Below are 20932 nucleotides of genomic sequence, written 5' to 3' on the forward strand. Positions count from 1 at the left end.
ATGGTGAGAGCTAAATAATGCTGAGTCACGTCCGTTTAGGCCAATTGAGTCAGTTGACGTGTACGTTTGGCTTTACGCTAACCGACAAACAAATTTCCTCAAAATAACATTAAAATTTTATTAAATACATAAAAATCTTTCTATGTTTTTTCATTTTTGGAAGAAAATATATCTTTATTTATTTTTCTTTCTTCCTTACTCTTATTTTTTTGGTGAAGAAGCAAAGGCAAAAAAAAATCTCAACTTTGATTCTCTCTCTCTCTCTCTCTCTCTCTCTCTCTCTTTCTTCTCTACTTTAGCTATTCTCCACTCATAGTTTCATATCATCTCTTTCGCTCTGTCTTCATCGAGTTTTATCGATCGAAGGTTTTTGAATATTGATAAACCCTAATTCCTCGATTGGTTCTTTGTTCATTGCAGCTTTTGAGTTCAAGGTAAGCTTTATTTTTTCGTTTGATTCTCGTTATTGGAAGATGGAATCTTTCATGCATGAATGTAGAATCTGATGGAATCTTATATCTTCATTCACAATTGGGGTTTGGTTTTTTTTTACTCAGCCACTAGTATCCCTGAATCAGACTTGATTTGCTTGTTAAAATATTCAAGCCTCAAGCTTTCTTGTTTACAAGTTTGGGTGGTTATTCTTGTTTGCTTTGGTTGAAATTTTCTTTGACCTTTGGGGTTTTTTTTGTGGTTGTTGAAGCTTTAGGTCTTTAGGTTACAGAAATGTAGATCTTGGTTTCTGCTTCTACTTCTCTAGGGATTCAAGAAAAGTTGAAACTTTTAATCATGAATTAGGTCCTTCTTTGTTCATGTGAAAGGGCTATTACGCTTTACCATATACTTGTGAGAAGAGTTCATACGAGTTCGTATGTTTGATGCAGTTTAAGGTTTGTAGGTTGCAACAATGACAAGTCCAGCGAGAAAGAGATTACTGTGGGATTTCAAGAGACTGCAGAAAGATCCTCCTGTGGGAATAAGTGGAGCTCCTCTGGATAACAATATCATGCATTGGAATGCTGTCATCTTTGGGTACTACATCTTTTTTTATGTGTTTCTGTATCTTTGTTTTGTCTTCTTTTTTTTTTTTTGACAATCTTTGTTTTGTCTTCTTTATATGCTTCAAATCCTTGTCTGCGTATACTACTGATTAACAATCATTGACTTTGCAGGCCTGATGACACTCCATGGGATGGAGGTAACATCTTTCAATACATCAGGCCAACATATATTCATCATGTGTTATTAAGTGATAGCTAAGACTAATCATTCTGTTGTGTTCATCAGGTACTTTCAAGATGACCCTTCAGTTCACCGAGGATTACCCGAACAAACCCCCAGTTGTTCGGTTTGTTTCACGGATGTTTCACCCGAACAGTAAGCTCAAGCATTCAATTAACAAACAAAGACCATATACGAATTTCCACTTTGATATTTGATACTCGAACTTTGGTGCAGTTTATGCAGATGGAAGCATTTGCTTGGATATCTTACAAAACCAATGGAGCCCCATCTACGACGTTGCTGCTGTACTCACATCAATTCAGGTTTTGACTTCTGAGTTCTCCTTTTCTCATCTTTTGCATTGTTAGGGTCGTTGCATAAACTAACCAAGACCTTTTATTTACACAGTCTTTGCTTTGTGACCCGAACCCTGATTCACCAGCGAACGCAGAGGCTGCAAGGTTGTTCAGTGATAATGTACGAGAATATAACAGGAAAGTAAGAGAGATCGTGGAGTTGAGCTATGTGTAATATATGATTTAGTTTGTTGTATTGACTATTTGAGTAATTGGAGCTTGAGTAGTAGCAGTTATCTTCCTAACTCCTAAGACTTTTCTGCTCCTCTGTAACCTCATTTTTATCTAAAATATATTATATATGATAACTATGAATCATCTTTTGCCTAAAAACAAAAAAACGATGAATCATCAAAGTTTCACAGATAACAGTAAAAAGAAGACATTAAATGAAGAAACATTGAAATAAAACTTAACACACTTACAAACAAGCAAATAAAATACTATTTGTTTTGTCTTTCAAACCAAACTTAAAAAAAAAAACTTGCAAAAGTTATTTAATTTAAACTATGTACTTTGAACAAATCATTCAAACCAAAAGAAAAAAGAGTGATTGAGATATGTTGAAGAAATAGAAATGCCTCTTTGTTCTTCATTTAAACCTGGATTTCTTCTCCTGCACCAACATTAACCTGCAAAGAGAAAGCTTGTGTTAATCTCTTTATGTACAGAAACGATTCGATCCTGTGAACTAACCAAAGTCTTTATACTCACAGTGTTTTCCTTGTCCTCCATTTTCTTCTTTTGCTTCAGAGATGTAACTTCACCACCTACACAAAATAACAGTAACACAACAATCAGCAACAAAATTTATTGCAATCACTGATCTTGGAGAAAGATCGTTTAAACGCTTTTCAAGGACATTGTATGACTTTTCTTTTTTACCTTGTTTAGCTGTAGATTTCTTAGTTGACTTCTTTATCTCTTCTTGAACTTTCTTAGTCCTGGGTTTAGTGACCTTTTCAGACTTCTTCTGAGATTTATCATCCTTGCTGATTCTTGAATTAGCAGAGTTGGTTGCTAGTGATTTCTTTGTCCTCGCGGGCTCGTTGTTCTTCGGAACAGACTCCTTTCTTGCACGTTTCTTGTCTACAGGTTGAACAACAGTCACGACTGGAACACCATCTTGTGATGAACGAGACCCTTCTTCCAATCCCTGAACAACCTCTTGATTCACATTGATTTCGTCCAAAGAACTTCTAATGCTCTCTTGTGGGATAGTTTCCGAGGCCTCTTCATCCTTGGATGTTTCTGTAACAGCTGAATCCTTCAAAGCATCATCCTTCGTGACCTCTGATGTGATGTTTGAATTACCAGGAGTGGAGAGGGAATTCCGGACATCATTATCATTGTTCAGAGACACAGCTGTTTCTTCAGCTACAACAGAACTGGCCTCAGAGACCTGTATCTGCTTGGATTCTTCTGAGATATTATACAGTTCAGATAGTTCCTTCATAGCATCAGCAAGCCCATCCATGTTATTGCGACGAGCGTACGATTTCAGCTCTTCTTTCATCTTGTCAAGTGGCTAGATTCCAAAAACACAAATCTCAGTGAGTTTAAGAAAATAAAAAGAAATCAAGACTTTATTCCAAATCAAAGCTTTCATTGTTTACCTCACACCCAGCATGAAGAGCAAGTTTAAAGAAACCAAGAGAGATTGAATGTTTGGCCACTGATTCAGCTAGCTTGATATGAGTCAGCCAATAAGTAGAGGAAGACAGATCTTCAGGTTTCCTCCGAGTCACTGACGATCTCAGATTACTAGAGACAGGTGTTGTCTCATTGAAGATCCTGGAAACAATGCCTGATCTTTTTGGCTTGGTTTCCGAAAGAGAAGTGACGCTGCTGCTCACTGATCTAACAGAAGAATTGCTGGTGGACTTGTTAGGAATCGAAAGTCTTCTTGGTGGTAGCTTGGTGCGATCAACAACACTCTTCTTCCCAGACAAATCAAGAACTGTAGTACTCTGACTAACAGCAGAAGCAACTCGTCCCCTGAGATTGTCATCAAACCGCACATCTATATACTATTATTACTAATTTATAGAAACCAAGATTGCTAAACTCAAACAAGACGATTTGTTCCTAAAAGATCTAGAGATCAGATCTAGAATCGTTTATTGCATTAATCAAAATTTGACTATGTGACAATAATACCTTCTGGGGACTGAAGAAGCAGAGAAATCAGGAACAGGAGGCTTCCCTTCCTTGGATCTAAGAGCCGATCTGAGAGGATACCTTAGGAGCTTCGAGTTGATTGAGTTACCTAATAAGAAGTTTTCGATTGAGATCAGAATCAGAACAGAGAAATATACGAAAACTGAAACGGGAAAGTGGTAAATCACTAATCAGAGAGATCAAACAAGAAGGTAATTATGTTACCAGAAGCAGCAGAGCTCATGCTTTTCTCCATTGATTTCTCCATCGATTAACTTAGAAACCTCTTTTACGTTTTGGAGTGGGTGAAGGGAAAAAAAAAAAAAAGGAAACTGAAGATCTCAATTTGAAAAAAAATGTGAGAGCGGAGAAATCTCTGACTTATAACAAAAAAACCATAAAAAGAACAGACCTCGCGGATGATGACCCCTATACTATTTTGATATTTCTCTTATAGCCTCATTATTTCAAATTAACCAATTCCGACCCTTTTTAACTTTGGCAATAAAGGTATTTGATGCTTGATTTGCGGTTGAATTGGTTAAACTAGGGGTGTCAAACGGGCATGCCCGCGCCCAAACGGACCGCCCGTGATGGGCCCGTATTTTCAGTGAACCGCCGCGGACAAGTCCGCTGCGGGCGGCGGGCGACGTATCAGTGCCCATGCCCGCTCCGCCTATCTTTGTGGACTAATGGGCATGCCCGCGGGCGTCTTCTAACTATGGCACAACTCTGAGTCTCTGACTCGTTAGAGAAGATGACGACGCGAGTACTTACGGTTTGGCCTTTGCTGCTTGTGAACAAATTTATGTCTAACACACAGTCACACACACATCATCGAGTCATTGACTAATGTCGGTTATTAACCGGTTATGACATCGTCCACGGTTTTGTGATCGATGGTTCTTGTATTATTTATAGCATGATTTCTTATGACAAAACAAGTACGTGATTGTTTAATAAGAAACCGAAATGTGCACTTAGCTTTTAATTGTGATAATGGAGCTAACAATGCCATAACCAATACAGAAACGCAAACGCATAATGAATATGTTTAAACTGAAATTTAAATTAGATAAATAGTAAACTGAAACAATAAACCAAAGTATTAAACTGAAACATTAAACCAAAGTATTAAACTGAAATGGAAAGCTGAAAACAAAAATCTCAAGGTCAAGATGTCTCTTCAACCAAATCAAGCTTGACAATTGATTGGAAAGAAAGTAGTGTCTCATCTTCATCAAATTCTTCATCCTTCTCTACATATGGTAAAGTAATAGAAGAAGGTCAAGGTAATTATATATCACTTAAAAGTTACACAATCAATACCAAAATGTGAAAATTGTTTGCTTACCATTTTCATAGGCTTCAAAACCTTTTAACCAATTGCGGCAGCATATTAGTGCTTGAACATTCTTTGGGAGAAGACGGCTTCTGTACTTGTTCAAAACTCGAGCTCCAATACTAAAAGAAGATTCAGATGCTACTGTTGTGATTGGTATACTAAGGAGGTCGCAAGCCATTGACGCCAGTTCTCCATACCGCTGAGAGTTATCTTTCCAATATTTTAAAATATCCAAACTCTCATACTCTATCATGTCTATCGGCGGATCATCTAGATACATTTCCAAAGAAGACTTTCCACTAGTAACAACAGTTTGTTTGCGAAAGTTAATAAAATCCTGTAAATATATAAAACTAATCTTAGTATTCAAACAAAAAAAATTAACAAGACATGAACATTTTTAAAAAAATCTGCACATTTCTCAAACAACTTAAGACATAATTAAAACAAACCAAACTGCACCTAAACCACAAAAAAAGTGTACGTAAATAAAGTTTCAAACCGAAGAGAGTGAGATCATAACTAAAGTACGTAACCAAAGTTTCAAAAAGTGTACGTAACTAAAGTTTCATAGCCTACGTAAAAGATTTCATAGCCTAAGAGAGTGAGAATTTGAATACTTACATCATAGTTGCCAAAACTCCCTTTTTTTCCTTCATTCTCATCAGTTTGATGATTAGTTTCACGTGTCTCTGTAGAAGATGATGTGAAAATGGACTTATTCTCATAAGATTCAAAAAGAGTAGCAAGCTTACCACGCAAATGTTTAATCTTTATCTCAGCAGAACCCTTGTCGTTCTTTCCAAAACAATAATTGACCAGTGTTAGCTTCAACCTTGGATCAAACACTGTTGTCATTGCAAAGACATCACTAACCTCTTCCCAATACTTATCAAACCTTTCTCTCATTGGAACAATCATACTTCTGATGACTTCATCTTGATTCTGTGAATTCGATATCAACCAATTGTTAATCTTCCAAACTTGCATGAAATACAAGTTTGAAGTTGGATATGTTGAACCTGAGATCAGATTAGTGATTTCATCAAAAGGCTCCAAAAACTCACAAATCTGCTTCAATCGGTGCCATTCAGCTTCTGTAGGGTGAAACTTGTAGTTTCTCCCATCAATGACTTTGAGATTACCAAAGGCAGCTCGATACTTGAGAGCCCTATCAAGCATCTTGTATGTTGAGTTCCATCTAGTTTTCACATCCATAATCAAGCCCGCTTTCAACTGTAGACCAACTGCTTCAACACACTTTGCAAACAATACCTCACGTTTTCCAGAAGCTTGTACATATCTAATACTCTCTCTGATCTTTTCCAATGTATCACCTATATCTTTCAGGTCAATCTGAACAATGATGTTGAGAATATGTGCTGCGCATCGCACATGAAAATACTCTCCTCCACACAACAAATCATTCCGCAACATAAGCTGAGATTTCAGAATATCTTGTGATGTGTCATTGTTAGTAGCATTGTCTAACGTGATGGAAAACACTTTTTTCTCAATTCCCCAATCCTTCCACTTCTCTAGAATTTCCATTGCTATGTTCATACCTGAATGTGGATGGCGGAAAAGCATAGAAAGCAAGAATCTTGCTGTTTAATTTCCAGTTCCTGTCAACATAATGTGCTGTTAGACACATGTAGCCCTCATGAGTGATTGCAGTCCACAAATCAGAAGTGAAGCTAATCCTCCCTGGAAGGTGAGCTAATTCTCTCTTTAAATTCTCTGTCTCGTTCTCATAGAACTTGTAAACATCTGCTGCAGCTGTGTTCCGACTAATAAACTTCACATCTGCGTTCAAATACTTCCAAACTGATCTAACTCTCTCATATTCAACATAGGCAAATGGCAGATCATGCTGAATGATACACTTAGCTACCATTTCGCGAAAAACCATATGATCTATCTTCCTAGCTTGTAACTTTGCTTCAAAGTTGAGCATCACCTTACTAATATCAACTTTACTAAGCCGAACCTTACAAGTTTCCATATGACGATTGTAAGAATGTGTACCGTTCTTGTGTGAATTGTAGGCATAGTCCCTCTTGCAATAATTGCATTCGGCTCTGTCTTGAAGTTTTCCATTAATAGTCTTCTTAACCACTGTAAAATGCTCCCAGCAATCTGCATACTGCTTTCTCTTTGTCGGTTCTGTTGTTGTAGCTTTCCCTTTTCCTTTATCTCCTACGACATTGTCATGTAGATCATCATCATCATCATCGATATCAATTGCTGCCCTTTTACCAGATTTTTCTCCATCAAACTTATTCTGCTTTCTCTTCTTCGGTACTGATGATGTTGTCTTTCCTTTGTCCTTTTCAACATCATCTACATCAATATGAATTGCTGCTCTCTTACGACTTGTAGATGGCTCTGCTCCATCAAACATATTCTGTTCTTCTTCAGCGTTTGCAGTATCAATTACTCTTTGAGACTCTAAGTCTATTGATCTCAGATCATACGAATCACTTGAATCCTTTACAAAAAAAAAAAAACCAACTGAGATATCATATCACAAGAGTTTATAGGATTGGGGTTTTGACAATAGACAAAAAGGAACAATATAGCTTACCATCACGATAGACTTTGAGGACTGGAGTCGTGTGTCACAGCTCACAGGGTTTGGTGTGTCTCGATGAAGTCTCGATGAAGTCTCGATGAAGTCTCGATGAAGTCGTGTGTTTTGGCATAAACTATTTAGGGTTTTCAGCTTTTATACAAACTCTCGACGACTAAATCTTCTAATATCTAGTTAGTATTTACTAATTACTAAATATTTTTTTTTAATTATCTTTCAAAGCACCGATAGAAAAAACAATATAAGCCAGCTAACCAAAGCTCAATCAAAAGATATGTGAGCAAACCATCATCGGTAGCAAGGAATTAGTAGTCAATAAAACAGACCTGGAAAGGCTTTTCTTCCTCAGTCTCTTGTGAAATCTCCATCTTCTATTTGCTACAATGGTGCTGGTCTTAGATTGTCTACAATAAGTGACTGCAGACTGCAGACTGATCATATATAGTCTGCAGAAACGGAAAGTGTTAGATCCAAAGATTTCAGTTGCTATATATTTATGAAGAGTAGTAGTCTCAAAAAGCCAAAAACTGAAACTTTACTTTTTTGCTTTGTCAATGGTCTTTGATACCAGATCGAAGTCCATAGAGAAGAAAGCAAGTTGCAATGTATAGAATACCAAGTCCATCTTTTGCCCCACAGCGACAGTTTTCCCCCGTGAGTTTTAGCTGCTCCAAAGCTTTCTCCTATAGTATTAGTGTATTACACAACCAACAAACTTTTAATTGCCAAGGAAGTTTCTCTTTAAGTGCGTAACTAACTATTAACTTTGACATGCTCACATACCTTATCACTGATCCTGATGAAATACAGAGCCTTAGCAAGATGAGCTTCACCGTGAAGCCTTCACGTACTTCACTTTCACCCAAATTTTCTTATGCATCTGCAATCCTAAAACAAAAAAAAGAAGGAAAAGAATATGTAAGAGAAACTCAACAAGAGTCAGTAGTGAAATTGTTTGACTGATGATGACATGCTGGATCACAAGTGCTTGTTAGATTCTATCTATGCGGGCCAATGATAGTGCACAACATTAGATAATGGTTATCTCCATGTGAATTACTAAGACATCATGCTACAGTAAACAAACCCTCTACCACATCTTAAACTCGGTCACTCGAAATCTTTACATAAGCAGCCACACAGTACACACAGAGAGATTCCCATAAGGCAAAAAAGGATTTATGCAAAACACAATTCTGAAACGACACCCAGTTAATCCAAATGCTACACTTCTTTATCTATTACTCTAAAGTCTAAACCAAAAGTCCAATAATACGACCTTCAAGGAACTGCCGAGATTATATCCACATGCAAGTTGTAATATTTTGAATCGGCAGTGGAAATTCCACTGTGAATTTTAAATCAGAAACTAGTGGTATATTATGAATCAATAAAACTTACTTCTCATCGAGCTTTTTAAGCTCCTCTTCGTTATCGGGACTGTCAAGAACAGAAGAAGGAGAACATGATTACCCAATGTTCCATCGGTAGAGATGTCAAGAAGAAGATGAAATCATCTAAGATCTGACCATAAATAATCAGTTGTAAATCTTTACCGATAGAACATCCTTCATCTTCTTCTTCTCTGCTTCGTCTTCGTCTCCACTCTCCACAGATCGATGGACCATCGGGTAATCCGCAGAACCGCAATCCGCGACGGGCATGCCCGCTTGAATCCGCCGACCAAACGGGTCATGTCCACTATGCCCGCAAAATTTTGGGCTTCAATGAATAAGCCCATGCCCGCTCCGCTTTGCCTCTTATTGGGCTATGCCCGCGGGCATCTGGCCCGTTTGACACCCCTAGGTTAAACAAACAAATTCAAGTTTAATATATCTGTAAAATAATTATACATTCACTTCTTATTAATTTGAGAACAGTGTTAAAAGATAAAAACATTAGTATGGGGTTAAAAAATAAAGATTTCTAAAGTAGAAGGATTCATCGTAACCTAAATTTCTGTTGCAGTTTAGCCTTGAGAGCGGGAAAGTCTCTTTGAGTTATGGGGGAGTGATGATAGAGAAAGAGACTCAATGTGAACCGTCCGATTGGGGAATCTAAGGAACCTCTTTTTCCCAAACGCTCCGTTGTGTGTGTGTGGGGTCTTCTTTTTTTTGTTTTGTTTCGTTTCTGTGTAGTTTAGTTTTCGAAATTTCAAAATTCAAATAACGCGCCGTCGAATAAATAACTGTTTGTTTTAACGGTTAATATTGTGGGGCTTTTTGATAATGTTTTCTCAATAATGGGCTTAGTTTGGGCTTGATCCCATATAGTGTTAGACCCAAGCCTATTTTGGTGTCTGCTGCGTTTTCAGTCATCATTGGTGATATCGATCGGCCACAGTCAGCAGCAATGGTCATTACTTAGTAGAGTGGTGTTGTTCGTTTCATTGTTATTAGAGATCAATAACAAACGATAACAACTACTGGATCCATTGTAACGTCCTTCTCCTCATTCTAGAAAATCTAATTAACACATGTTTAGACACAATTGAATTGATCCCATGGTTAGAAGAAGAAAATGGCAATCGACAGTCGACAGATAAGATCAAAGATCTACGTACCAAACCAAGGTTGTGTGGGTGGGTGGAAGACGACCATACGATCGCATAGCTCCATTTTTTACGCCGAGGGGAAAAAAAGGAATGAACATGACAACCTTATGAATTGAGAAAGAGGTTGACGTTTGGCGAGTTTTAAACGTCATGTAAATGGATGATGATCTTGACCATATCAAACGAAGAAGGATGTCAATAAACTACACATTTATATAATCTTTGCTCCTTTTGTTGTTACTACCAAAATCATCTACTTAAAATTAATTATAAACAATGGTGTTCTACTTGATGAACCTAAAAACATAATTTCATCAATAGTCAATATTTAAAATGGTGATATAAGAAACCATCCCAGTTGTTCTAATTGTCTTTGTACACATGTAATTAAATTCAATGGGTTGGCTAAACAAAAGACATTCAAAGCAGAACAAAACATATCTTAGTGCATTACTGCATTACAAAAAAAAACATACTATCTTAGTGGATGTCATGTTCATGTTTTTTTTTTTAATCTAATCGATACTGTCGCTCAATTCCGACTTTATCTCACTAGAAACAATATAAGTATTTGTTTTCACTTATCACTAGTATTAAAGAACAATTATCAAGAGTATTTTATATATTTAAATATTTTCTTGTTTTCTGAGTATGTAACACGCCTTACCCGTCGTCTGTCACCGGTGTGTGCAAGTTTTGGTGTGTCACCATATTATCATATGGTGTGTGCATTGCTCAGTCCCTACCTTTTCTTTTTGTCAGTTACGTTCAATAAATCTATCCGACCTTGATAAAATTAAAATTCAAAAAACCTATTTGGAGCGGGTATTAAACTTTGACTTTTAAGTATTTTGTAGGATTTTAATATTTTAGAATTTTGAAATATTTGAATGAGATTTTAAAAGATTTAGTTATATTTAGATATTAAAAAAGAAAGAATATGAAATGTTATCCTATAAGATTTTATTCCATGAAGTTTCTGTAATTTCTTGATATATGTAGTTAAAATTAAAATTTAGACTGTTTATTATGGTGATTATCAGGTGTCCATCATCACCTTTACAATATTAATTATCAAAAAGTAAACCAAGAGACAATGTCGAAAAAGTCAGAGTTGTTACCATCAACGTTACCAATTCCGTATTGTTGTTTATAATCTCCCTTGATTTTGGTTATATATTAAAACAAAACTAAAATATCAACTTGATTAGGATTTCCGGTTTAATCTATCTTAATTTAGTTCCGGTTTAATCATCAAAAACCCCTTTTGGACTGGATCAAAGACTAAAACATTTCGAGCTTTTTTTAGCTCGTAGCAGCTTCTTCTTCTTCTTCTTCTTCTTCTTCTTCTTCCTCCTCCTCTCAAAAAAAACCTAATAATATTTCTCCGATGGGTGGAAACAAGCAGAGATGGTTCTCTTTCCACCAAAGATCCTCTTCAGCCACAGCTACAACTTTACCACAACACAAACACGACGAGACTCCACCGGAGTTTCTTTGTCCCATCACCGGGTTCCTCATGTCTGACCCCGTCGTCGTCTCCTCAGGTCAAACCTTCGAGCGTCTCTCCGTTCAAGTCTGTCGTAACTTAGGATACATACCGGATCTTTTAGACGGTACCCGACCCGATTTCTCCACCGTCATCCCCAATCTCGCCATGAAATCCACCATTTTCAGCTGGTGTGACCGGAAAAAAATCGACCACCCTCGTCCTCCTGATTCCGCTTACGTCGAAGGCGTGGTTCGTGCCCGAATCGATAAAGATCCGAACCCGAGTCCGAGTCCGAAAGCGTCGGAGCCTGAGACTCTCCCTCCTGTTGAAGAGAATTCACCATCGGATTCGGATTACGACGCTGTGATGGAAGCGATTAGAGCTCGATCCAAGAGCTCAATGTCACCGACGACGTCTCTCGAGTCGGTTACGATTGGTCAGAGTCCGTACCACCCGGTTCGTGCCGTCAGTATGTACTCCTTTTCTTCAACTACTTCTTCTTCCTCTGGTGTCTTCGCTGGAGCTGACAGTCCATTTCGTAACGCTATCTCTTTCTCTTCCTCCGATCACTCTTCCTCTCCGATGTCGCCGGAAGAGGAAGAGATCTTCAACAAATTGAGAGGTGTCGACATTTTCGACCACGAGCAAGGTTTGATTCTTCTTAGGAAGATGACGAGATCTAGCGAGGATCTTAGGGTTTCGCTTTGTACAGATCGGATTCTCTCGTTTCTCCGGTCACTGCTTGTTTCGCGGTACAATCTCGTACAGACTAACGCCGCAGCGTCTTTGGTTAATCTCTCGCTTGAGAAACAGAACAAAGTGAAGATCGTACGGTCAGGATTTGTTCCTTTGTTGATCGATGTTTTGAAATCGGGAACGACGGAGGCGCAGGAACATGTTGCCGGAGCTTTGTTTAGTTTGGCGCTTGAAGATGAGAATAAGATGGTGATCGGAGTTCTCGGTGCGGTTGAGCCGCTTCTTCACGCGCTTCGTTCTTCTGAGAGCGAGAGAACTCGTCAAGATGCAGCGCTTGCGCTTTATCATTTGTCGTTGATTCCGAGCAATAGAACCAGGCTGGTTAGAGCTGGTGCGGTGCCGACTCTGCTTTCGATGGTTAGATCCGGCGATTCGACTAGCCGGATTTTGTTAGTTCTGTGTAACCTTGCTGCTTGTCCAGACGGAAAAGGCGCGATGTTGGATGGTAACGCGGTGGCTATTTTGGTAGGGAGGCTCAGAGAAGTCGGAGGTGGTGATTCCGAGGCGGCGCGTGAGAATTGTGTGGCGGTTCTGTTGACGTTGTGTCAAGGGAATTTGAGGTTTAGGGGATTGGCGAGCGAGGCGGGAGCAGAGGAAGTGTTGATGGAAGTGGAAGAGAACGGGAACGGACGTGTGAAGGAGAAGGCGGCGAAGATTTTGCAGGCGATGAGAGGAGGAGGTGACGGGAGAGAGAGTGAGTTTGGGGAAAATGCGGAGGCGCGTGAGTGGAACCGTATGCTTGAAGCGACTGCGTTAAGTCGGAATCAGTTTCAAGGAGGGCAAAGTGGGGGTTTTGCTTGCTCCTCCCAGTTCTAGCTTCTTCTTTTTGTTATTTAATCCTTTTTTTTTTTGGGTATCTCTTTGGTACTTTACCTTTTTTGGTAAAATGTTATCATATTTTGCCTTTTTTGTTTGATATAATTTTAATATGGGTGTAAATTATTAATTTTGTGTGAATTGTAATTTTTGATTATTTGTTTTTTTTTTTCTTTTCCAATCAAATGACAAAAGTGAAATGTCCATTTGTGTTTGTAAAGAAATGTCTAATGTTTTTTATCCGATTGTCTCCTCTCTTTTTATTTTCTTTTGTTGATAAAACGTTATCTTATTTTTTTGCTTTCATGTTTGATATCAATGGCTGTGTACAATATTTAATTTTGAGTGGAGTATGTATGAGAGATAATGTGACGATTTTATTTGTAAAGAGATGTCTTATTTTTTTTAAATTAATTTCAGTTTTATGTGATTGATTTATTTCAGACAGTTAAAATCAATTTGTAAATTAAAGAGATGCGTGGATGAGAGAGAGGACGGACACAATCAAACTTAGAGACAACAAGCGTACGTGTGATGGAGAATTAACAAAGGAGAAGTGGGAGGAGTTTAAGCATTTGGTCAAAGTCCAGTTCGTGTGAAGATGTCAGAGCGACAACATAACTCTGAATTATTCTACAGAACATTCCGTCTGATACCCATGAGATCCAATAACAAAATTTAGTTTAACCAATCCTGATTTATTGCCAAATTAAATTACATCAAGAGGCATGCAAAATACTTATATATATATAAAAAAATTATTGTTTAATTTTGGTGTGTCCTAACTCCTAATACGTAGTGAATATATTTCTTAAAAATATTTAGTTGAATATATCAGGTCGGATTTGAATAGATCCTCGGTCCTGAGCAGTTCAAGAACTGGTCTTGTAGGATATAAATTTATGACCCATGATTAAACGATGATTTATATCTAATTTAAGAAAAATTACGATATCTTCAATGGGAGGAAGCATGTTGAGCAACCAACTCCAGCAACTAACCTCATCACTTGGCAGGATAAGCAAGTTCGGAATAAACTTTTAGTCATTCAAAGAAAAATTGATAGATTGTACGAAGCAAGCTTGATTTGCAAATAAAGGTAGAAAATTTATGTATCTTTAATCTCTATAAACTTTTATCAATTTTTAATGTAACCAAGCATTATTTTTTTCTTAAATGAATTTAACATTATATTATAAAAAGAAATTACAATATCTAGCTTCTACTTAACTAGTGCCACATTATATGTACAGTACAATGAATGTCACTGAAGTCTGTGCTTAGAAAATGTGATTCAGGTGTTTGTGAGCGGCTGAACGCAACTAGTATGTTTCAAAATATGTTTAGTGGAGGATGGGCTGTGATTGTCCCTAGACTGCATTCTTTCAGTCTCCGAATCACGCGTCTATGTTTATGATTTTGGTTGGAAGTGAGAATGGATAGGTCAGCATTATTGTTGAATATGTGTATGATTGGTGTTGAATAAGCGTTTCTGTATATGTCACAAAACGAATCATATCATTTTGCCGATATGATTTTATCAGTAGATGATAAACTTTTAAACTGAGTTAAAAACATATAGGGGTCAAAACTGAAAAAAAAAAAAAAAAACATTTTCATATCTGCTAGTTGGCACAGAAGTGAATAATTGAAAAAGACATTAAAATGTTTTATTTTGTTTGTCGACCCACTTGGAAAGAACAATCCTAGCTAGGACAAGCCCTTATGGCTGGGGCAGATGTTAATGTTATCCTCCAATAGAGTTGTTTTGTTGACCTAGCTACTTGATTCATATCCATGTGAGATTAAGAACAAGGTTGAATTATGGATGATTGCTGTTTCCGCATGCTTGATCATTTGGTCCAGCAGCCCTGATAATTCTTCCCCAAAAAAAAAAAAAAAAAAAATCCTCGTTTTAATCCCAAATTCGTATGAACAGAAACCAAAAATCTTCAAGGATAAAATCATAATAGTTTTTTTTCTTTTCATAATACTCTTCCTCTACGACCTACGCAATACTGTACGTACATGCTTCTTAGAACATTGAAATTTGATGAATGCACTTATTAATCCGAGAATTAGGAGGACTTAAAAAAACGATGATTAGATAAAAGAGATTGGTCAAAACATACTACTATATTACTCTTTTTTTTGTTTTGGTTTAAGTTAGTAAATAAGTTACGAAATAATAAATTTAAGGGATCCTCGTCACTGACGCGGTTTCAAATGGGTCCCACACACCCAACACTGAGAAAGAAAGCTTCACAACACACCATTCTTCTCCGTGGTTCTGTCTCTATCTGCTTCTTACCACCAAAGAATTTGCAAAATCCCTTCTTTTTTTTTTGTTTGTTCAACTCCGTTGCGACAGAGCTTTTGAATAAGAACTGGTGGGGGAAGCGTTAAGATTAGATAATTCCAAGATACGGGTCTTTCTCGTTTTTTATTTTGGAGATCAGATTCATTTTTTTCACGATAATTCCGTTACTCTCTTTGGTTATATATATTATCTCTTTCCCGGAAATTTCGGTTATTTTTGTTTGTACAAAAACACACAAAACGGAAAAACAAAACGGTTCTGTAAATGGTTGAAATTCTCTGGGGATTTCACCGGCTCTTGTGGGTATACGAAAGATGTCGCAGAAGAGAGAGTTTGAAGACGGGAAACCTCGAGTCGAAGGCGGCTCATCAGATGATAAGCGTCGAAGATTCAAAAGGTGTTATCTTGTTTCAGTTTCTAGGGTTTATTAATGATCATGTTGTTAGTAGGTGGAATCAATTAAACAATAAGCATATCAGTCTTCTTCGATTCAATCTTTCAATTGGGTTTGTTTATCAGCTTATAAGGATGAATCATAGTCTAAAAAAGTTGTCATCTTTCTATTGGAACAAGCAGAGTGAAGTGATTAGAATACGAGTTAGATTTTAGAGGAGACTAGTTGATCATCGTGTTCTTGGCTTGGAAGCTATAAGAAGGTTTTGGTTTTGTCTGTATATAAAGAGTGGTACTTTTAAGATGATATCTTGGATTGAAACTCATGAGTACTCATACTAGTTACTAGTAGCATCTATGACATCGTGAAATCACTGTAGTTGTCAGTGGAGGTCCTTGATAAAAAGCTTTGTTTTTCCCAGTCACTTGCTTTTGACAAAGCAGCAATGCTTATTGTAAAGTTACATTTTCTGAAATGGGTTCTTAGTGTTAATGAGAATTCTCACATATGACTTTTGGATACAAATTTTAGTGTGGTTCAGGAGGTTATGAGGTTGCAAACTGTCAAACATTTTCTCGAACCTGTTCTCGAGCCTTTGATTCGTAAAGTGGTACGTATCTTTTTGTCTTCGGATTGCGTGTTTTATATTAGCTATTTATTTATGAATGTATCCCTTGGAACAGGTCAAAGAAGAAGTTGAACTTGCTCTTGGAAAGCACCTAGCAGGCTTCAAGTGGTAAACTACTTTTCAAGATAAATATTATATTTTTTCAGACTTCTCTCTGGTATGAATATTTTCTTCCCATGTTCAGGATTTGTGAGCAAGAGATTCATCCTTTGGAATCAAGGAACTTACAGCTAAAGTTCTTGAACAATCTATCGCTTCCTGTGTTTACTTCAGCTCGAGTAGAAGGAGATGAAGGCCAAGCTATAAGAGTTGGATTAATCGATCCTTCAACTGGCGAAATTGTCTCTTCTGGTCCCGCATCATCTGCAAAGCTCGAGTTTTTTGTTGTTGAGGGTTATTTTGACAAAGATAGTGACTGGACAGCTGAGGATATCAGGAATAACATTGTAAGAGAGAGAGCAGGAAAGAAACCTCTACTCAGTGGGAATGTATTTGCTCTTCTTAATGATGGCATCGGTGTTATGGATGAAATGTCATTTACAGATAACTCTAGCTGGACTAGGAGCAGGAAGTTCAGACTTGGGGTACGGATGGTGGATCAGTTTGATTTTGTCAACATTAGAGAGGCGGTAACAGAGTCCTTTGTCGTAAGAGATCATCGAGGAGAGTGTAAGTATGGCTTGTTATGTATAGTTTACTCTCTCACATTATGTATCATTGAACCAATTTTGAAGTATCTTCTGCCTTTTTCTCTCTCATTTGTAGTGTACAGAAAGCATCATCCTCCTTCTCTATTCGATGAAGTATGGAGATTGGAAAAGATAGGGAAAGATGGAGCATTTCACAAACGACTTCATTGGTCAGATATAAACACTGTCAAGGACTTCCTCACACATTTCCATTTAAACTCTTCAAAACTCCGGCAAGTAAGATTCGTCTTCCTTTGTGGTTAAGTACCTAAGGCTTCTATGTGTGCTTATGTTGTTTTGTGTTATGTGTACTTGAATCTTTTGTTTGGTCAGTGATAGTTTCTAATCTCTCCCGGCGGTTTAAGGTTCTTTATAGCTAAAGATGATTGATGTTCTTGCAGATTCTTGGTACGGGCATGTCTTCAAAGATGTGGGAAATTACTTTGGAACATGCTCGGTCATGTGTTCTGGATAGTAGCGTCCATGTGTACCAAGCTCCTGGATTTCAGAAGAAAACTGCTGTTGTCTTCAATGTCGTAGCTCAAGTGCTTGGACTGCTCGTGGATTTTCAGTATATTCCTGCTGAAAAGTTATCTGAGATTGAAAAGGCACTGGTCCTCTCTTTCTCTCTACAGTTTTGACTTGATTTATCGTCTGTATACTACTGTCAGGTCTTCATAATTGGTGTTTTCTGATTCAGGCTCAAGCCGAGGAGATGGTAACTGTTGCATTGAGTCACCTACATGAAGTAAGGTCGTATGATGATGAGATATCGATGATGAGGAACTTTCTCAATGTCCCTGCTTCACAAACCGGTGTCGGGATTGATTATTCCGGTCTGAGTTTGACTAGTTTGGACGGCTACGGTCTCGTGTCAAGCCTTCGCAACACAGCAGAATGTAGTGGCCAGTATAGTGATGATGCTGACATGGAAGTGATTCCACAAGGTTTATATGAAGACGACGACAATCTCTGGAGTTGCTCTCAGATTCTAGGCTTAGAAGAACCGCAATCTGATTTGCAGAGTGCGGTTGACGAGTTCATTTCACAGAACAATGCTGCTTCAGTCGGTAAGGCTCACAGCAGAAGATGGACAAAGCTGTTCAGTGTCACGAAATGGCTCTCTGTTTTCAAGAACGTTACAGTTAGGAAAAATCTGAAATGAGTTAGTAGTTACACACGATAATAAAAACGACTCGCCCTGGACAGATTCATGTATATAATATACTCGAGGGAAAGCTTGTGAATCTCGGGGTTTCTGATAATCCAGAGGCGTTCAAAAGTGTTTTTTTTTTTTTTTTTTTTTCTTCTTCTTACATTTGTTATCTCCATCTTTTGTGTTAAAGATGTGAATATGATTTTGGACAGCTTCATTTTTGTTGAAAGCTTAGATAAACACAGGTCTTTTAAGTGAGTGTAATCCGGTTCGGTGCAGCCAACCACTATTTAGGGGCCTTTCTTTGGGCCTAATTCGGTTCAAACCGGTGTAGACCAGATCTCAAACCGAAATCTGATTTGACACCCTTTAAAATTCAATCTAAATGCGAGTCAACAAGAACATATCCACCACTGACCACACGTTTTTCACAAACCATGCAAGTTAAATATAATGAGTAATCTTGAATAAAAAGCGAAATGGGGCGTAGCCAAGCGGTAAGGCAACAGGGTTTTGGTCCCGCTATTCGGAGGTTCGAATCCTTCCGTCCCAGAGTATAGTCATTACCGAATCAATCTTCTATTGCCTTTGTACACCATCTTTCTCTTTCTGTTTAAAAATCCAATCTTTTTTAAGAATAAAATATTGAAATGAAAAGAAGAATAAACTTATTTTTCATTATTTTAACCGAATTCAAAAAAAAATCTATATTTATAGATATAAACATAGATATAAATATAGATTTCTATTCAAACTAATATGGGATTCATTTGAATTCTGACTGAACCTTTACGCGTAAATTCACTATTCCATTCATAGGCTACTTAATAAAAACAAGAACAAAGAGCTATCAAGCTCCTTATTTGATAATATTGGTTCACCAAAGATGTAATAGAAAATGTCTAGAATATTAGCTGAGCTTATCAAAATAACAACTTGCAACTTTTTTTTCTGATGGTAATATGAATTACGGAATCACGATATACTCGGACATCCCGGATTGTGTTTATCTCGTGTGTTGCTTATTTTTATCATTTTTTTTTCTTTCAGGGTGTTGCTATGAGATCTTTGTCAAAGCTGCCATGAGAAAAGAAGCTTTGGCTACAAGAAAAAGGTCATGAGTCTTACTTGTCTTTCTATGCCTTTACACATTCGATATCTTTCTAATAATAGCACACAATAATGTTTGTTTACTCAATGAGAATAGCATCTAAAATAAAGTAGACAAAAAGAAAAAGACAGTGTCCAGTGAAACCAAGCTCTGTTTTTTTTCTGCCGTTTTGTGGAATCTCTGCTTTTCCTTCTTTTTAAATATTCCTTAGCTTATTTGTACTTTTGTTTTATAGATTGTACTTTGTCTAACCCAACGATTAATATCATGTTCATGGATTAGGTTACCTCATTGTGAATAATCAATCACACGGAATGAGTCAATAGTTTTACATGAAATTACCTCGAAACGAGTTGCAGAGTGAGTGTTCGGTGCAGCCTACCTCTATATTGGTCTTTCTCTGGCCCAATTCGGTTCAAACCGGTGTTGACCGGTTCTCAAACCGAAATCTAATTTGACAACATTTAATTTTCAACCTACTGTAATTGTGACTCAACAATAACACATATCCACCACTGACCACAGGTTTTTCATAAACCATGCGAGTTAATCTGATACTTAATAAAAACAAGTAGAAAGAGATTTCATGGTCTTATTTGATAATACTGGTTCACCCACCAAAGATGTAATAAAAAATGTCTAGAATATTAGATTGTCAAAAAAAAAAAAAAATGTCTAGAATATTAGTTGAACCACCTTGGGGAACGTATAACAAAGAAGTCCAACAAATGAAGTTACTTTTTGCTTGATTTGCACATATTGATGTTTGGAAGCTACAATTCATATGTTATAAATTATCAACATTCTTACTCATAGTTGGATGTGTTGTCCAAATTCTATCAATTTATATGATCTTGATAGGTATAGCAATTTCGTAAAAGAAACTCTAATGACTAAACCCATAAGATTTATTACTTTAATGACCAACGTAAAGTTATACAAATCATGTTACATCAAGTAGGAGTGCAGTCTTGCAGAACAATCAGATTATCTTGATAAATATATCATCCTAAACACCAAACCTTAAATTTAAAGAGATCATCATTAATAAACAAGTTAATACTATAAATTATAAAATACCATATCCCACACTTAAACATCGTATAAACCCATCATTCAAAGATTAGTTGATCTACCATTATCCATTATCGGTGTGACTCCATAACTCATAAGGTCTATTAATTTTTACAAACTACTTATCTAGTCAAAAGGTTAAGAAACACGCACTACAATGTTTGTTTAATTGTATTTATTAACCCTTTTAACATTTTTATCAGCGTAATGTACTACTACTAGTTAGGTTTGTTTCTACAATTCCCAATAAAAAAGGAAATTTCC

The 20932-nt window shown here is 37.1% G+C and overlaps 4 protein-coding genes and 1 pseudogene across 8 annotated transcripts; 3 read left to right on the forward strand and 2 right to left on the reverse strand.

Annotated features, from left to right (window-relative positions):
• Positions 1-151: 151 nt before the first annotated feature.
• On the forward strand, positions 152-1895 carry LOC104762388 (ubiquitin-conjugating enzyme E2 3). 2 transcript variants are annotated; one of them, XM_010485665.3, is made up of 6 exons: positions 152-434; positions 899-1032; positions 1173-1198; positions 1288-1377; positions 1459-1547; positions 1633-1895. In XM_010485665.3, the coding sequence occupies exons 2-6, from the start codon at positions 908-910 to the stop codon at positions 1753-1755; spliced, it is 453 nt and encodes a 150-aa protein (XP_010483967.1). In that variant the 5' UTR covers positions 152-434; positions 899-907; the 3' UTR covers positions 1756-1895. The 2 variants fall into 2 exon arrangements, with proteins under 2 accessions (XP_010483967.1, XP_087354845.1); XM_087498719.1 differs by having other exon boundaries at positions 198-434; positions 885-1032.
• Positions 1896-1965: 70 nt separating this feature from the next.
• Positions 1966-9710, reverse strand: LOC104762390 (uncharacterized). The gene is made up of 7 exons (XM_010485667.3): positions 9492-9710; positions 3966-4286; positions 3741-3849; positions 3197-3578; positions 2466-3108; positions 2295-2350; positions 1966-2212 (listed from the first exon to the last, which is right to left on the reverse strand). The coding sequence occupies exons 2-7, from the start codon at positions 4006-4008 to the stop codon at positions 2177-2179; spliced, it is 1269 nt and encodes a 422-aa protein (XP_010483969.1). The 5' UTR covers positions 4009-4286; positions 9492-9710; the 3' UTR covers positions 1966-2176.
• LOC147923115 (zinc finger BED domain-containing protein RICESLEEPER 2-like) lies at positions 4914-8046 on the reverse strand (annotated as a pseudogene).
• A 1484-nt stretch (positions 9711-11194) lies between the features above and the next one.
• LOC104762391 (U-box domain-containing protein 41) lies at positions 11195-13541 on the forward strand. Its single transcript, XM_010485668.3, has one exon. It carries the CDS (start codon positions 11623-11625, stop codon positions 13294-13296), a length of 1674 nt encoding a protein of 557 aa, XP_010483970.1. The 5' UTR covers positions 11195-11622; the 3' UTR covers positions 13297-13541.
• Positions 13542-15524: 1983 nt separating this feature from the next.
• On the forward strand, positions 15525-18747 carry LOC104762392 (calmodulin-binding protein 60 A). Of its 4 annotated transcripts, none has more exons than XM_087498717.1 (8): positions 15525-16013; positions 16542-16620; positions 16694-16746; positions 16823-17084; positions 17182-17307; positions 17404-17564; positions 17729-17935; positions 18028-18747. In XM_087498717.1, the coding sequence occupies exons 5-8, from the start codon at positions 17229-17231 to the stop codon at positions 18490-18492; spliced, it is 912 nt and encodes a 303-aa protein (XP_087354843.1). In that variant the 5' UTR covers positions 15525-16013; positions 16542-16620; positions 16694-16746; positions 16823-17084; positions 17182-17228; the 3' UTR covers positions 18493-18747. The 4 variants fall into 4 exon arrangements, with proteins under 4 accessions (XP_087354843.1, XP_010483971.2, XP_010483973.2 ...); XM_087498718.1 differs by having other exon boundaries at positions 15606-16013; positions 16552-16620; XM_010485669.3 differs by having other exon boundaries at positions 15549-16013; positions 16823-17307.
• Positions 18748-20932: the final 2185 nt, after the last annotated feature.

The sequence above is a fragment of the Camelina sativa genome, chromosome 18, assembly GCF_030686135.1.
Source record: "Camelina sativa cultivar CO46 ecotype springtype chromosome 18, ASM3068613v1".
Taxonomy (NCBI): domain Eukaryota; kingdom Viridiplantae; phylum Streptophyta; class Magnoliopsida; order Brassicales; family Brassicaceae; genus Camelina; species Camelina sativa.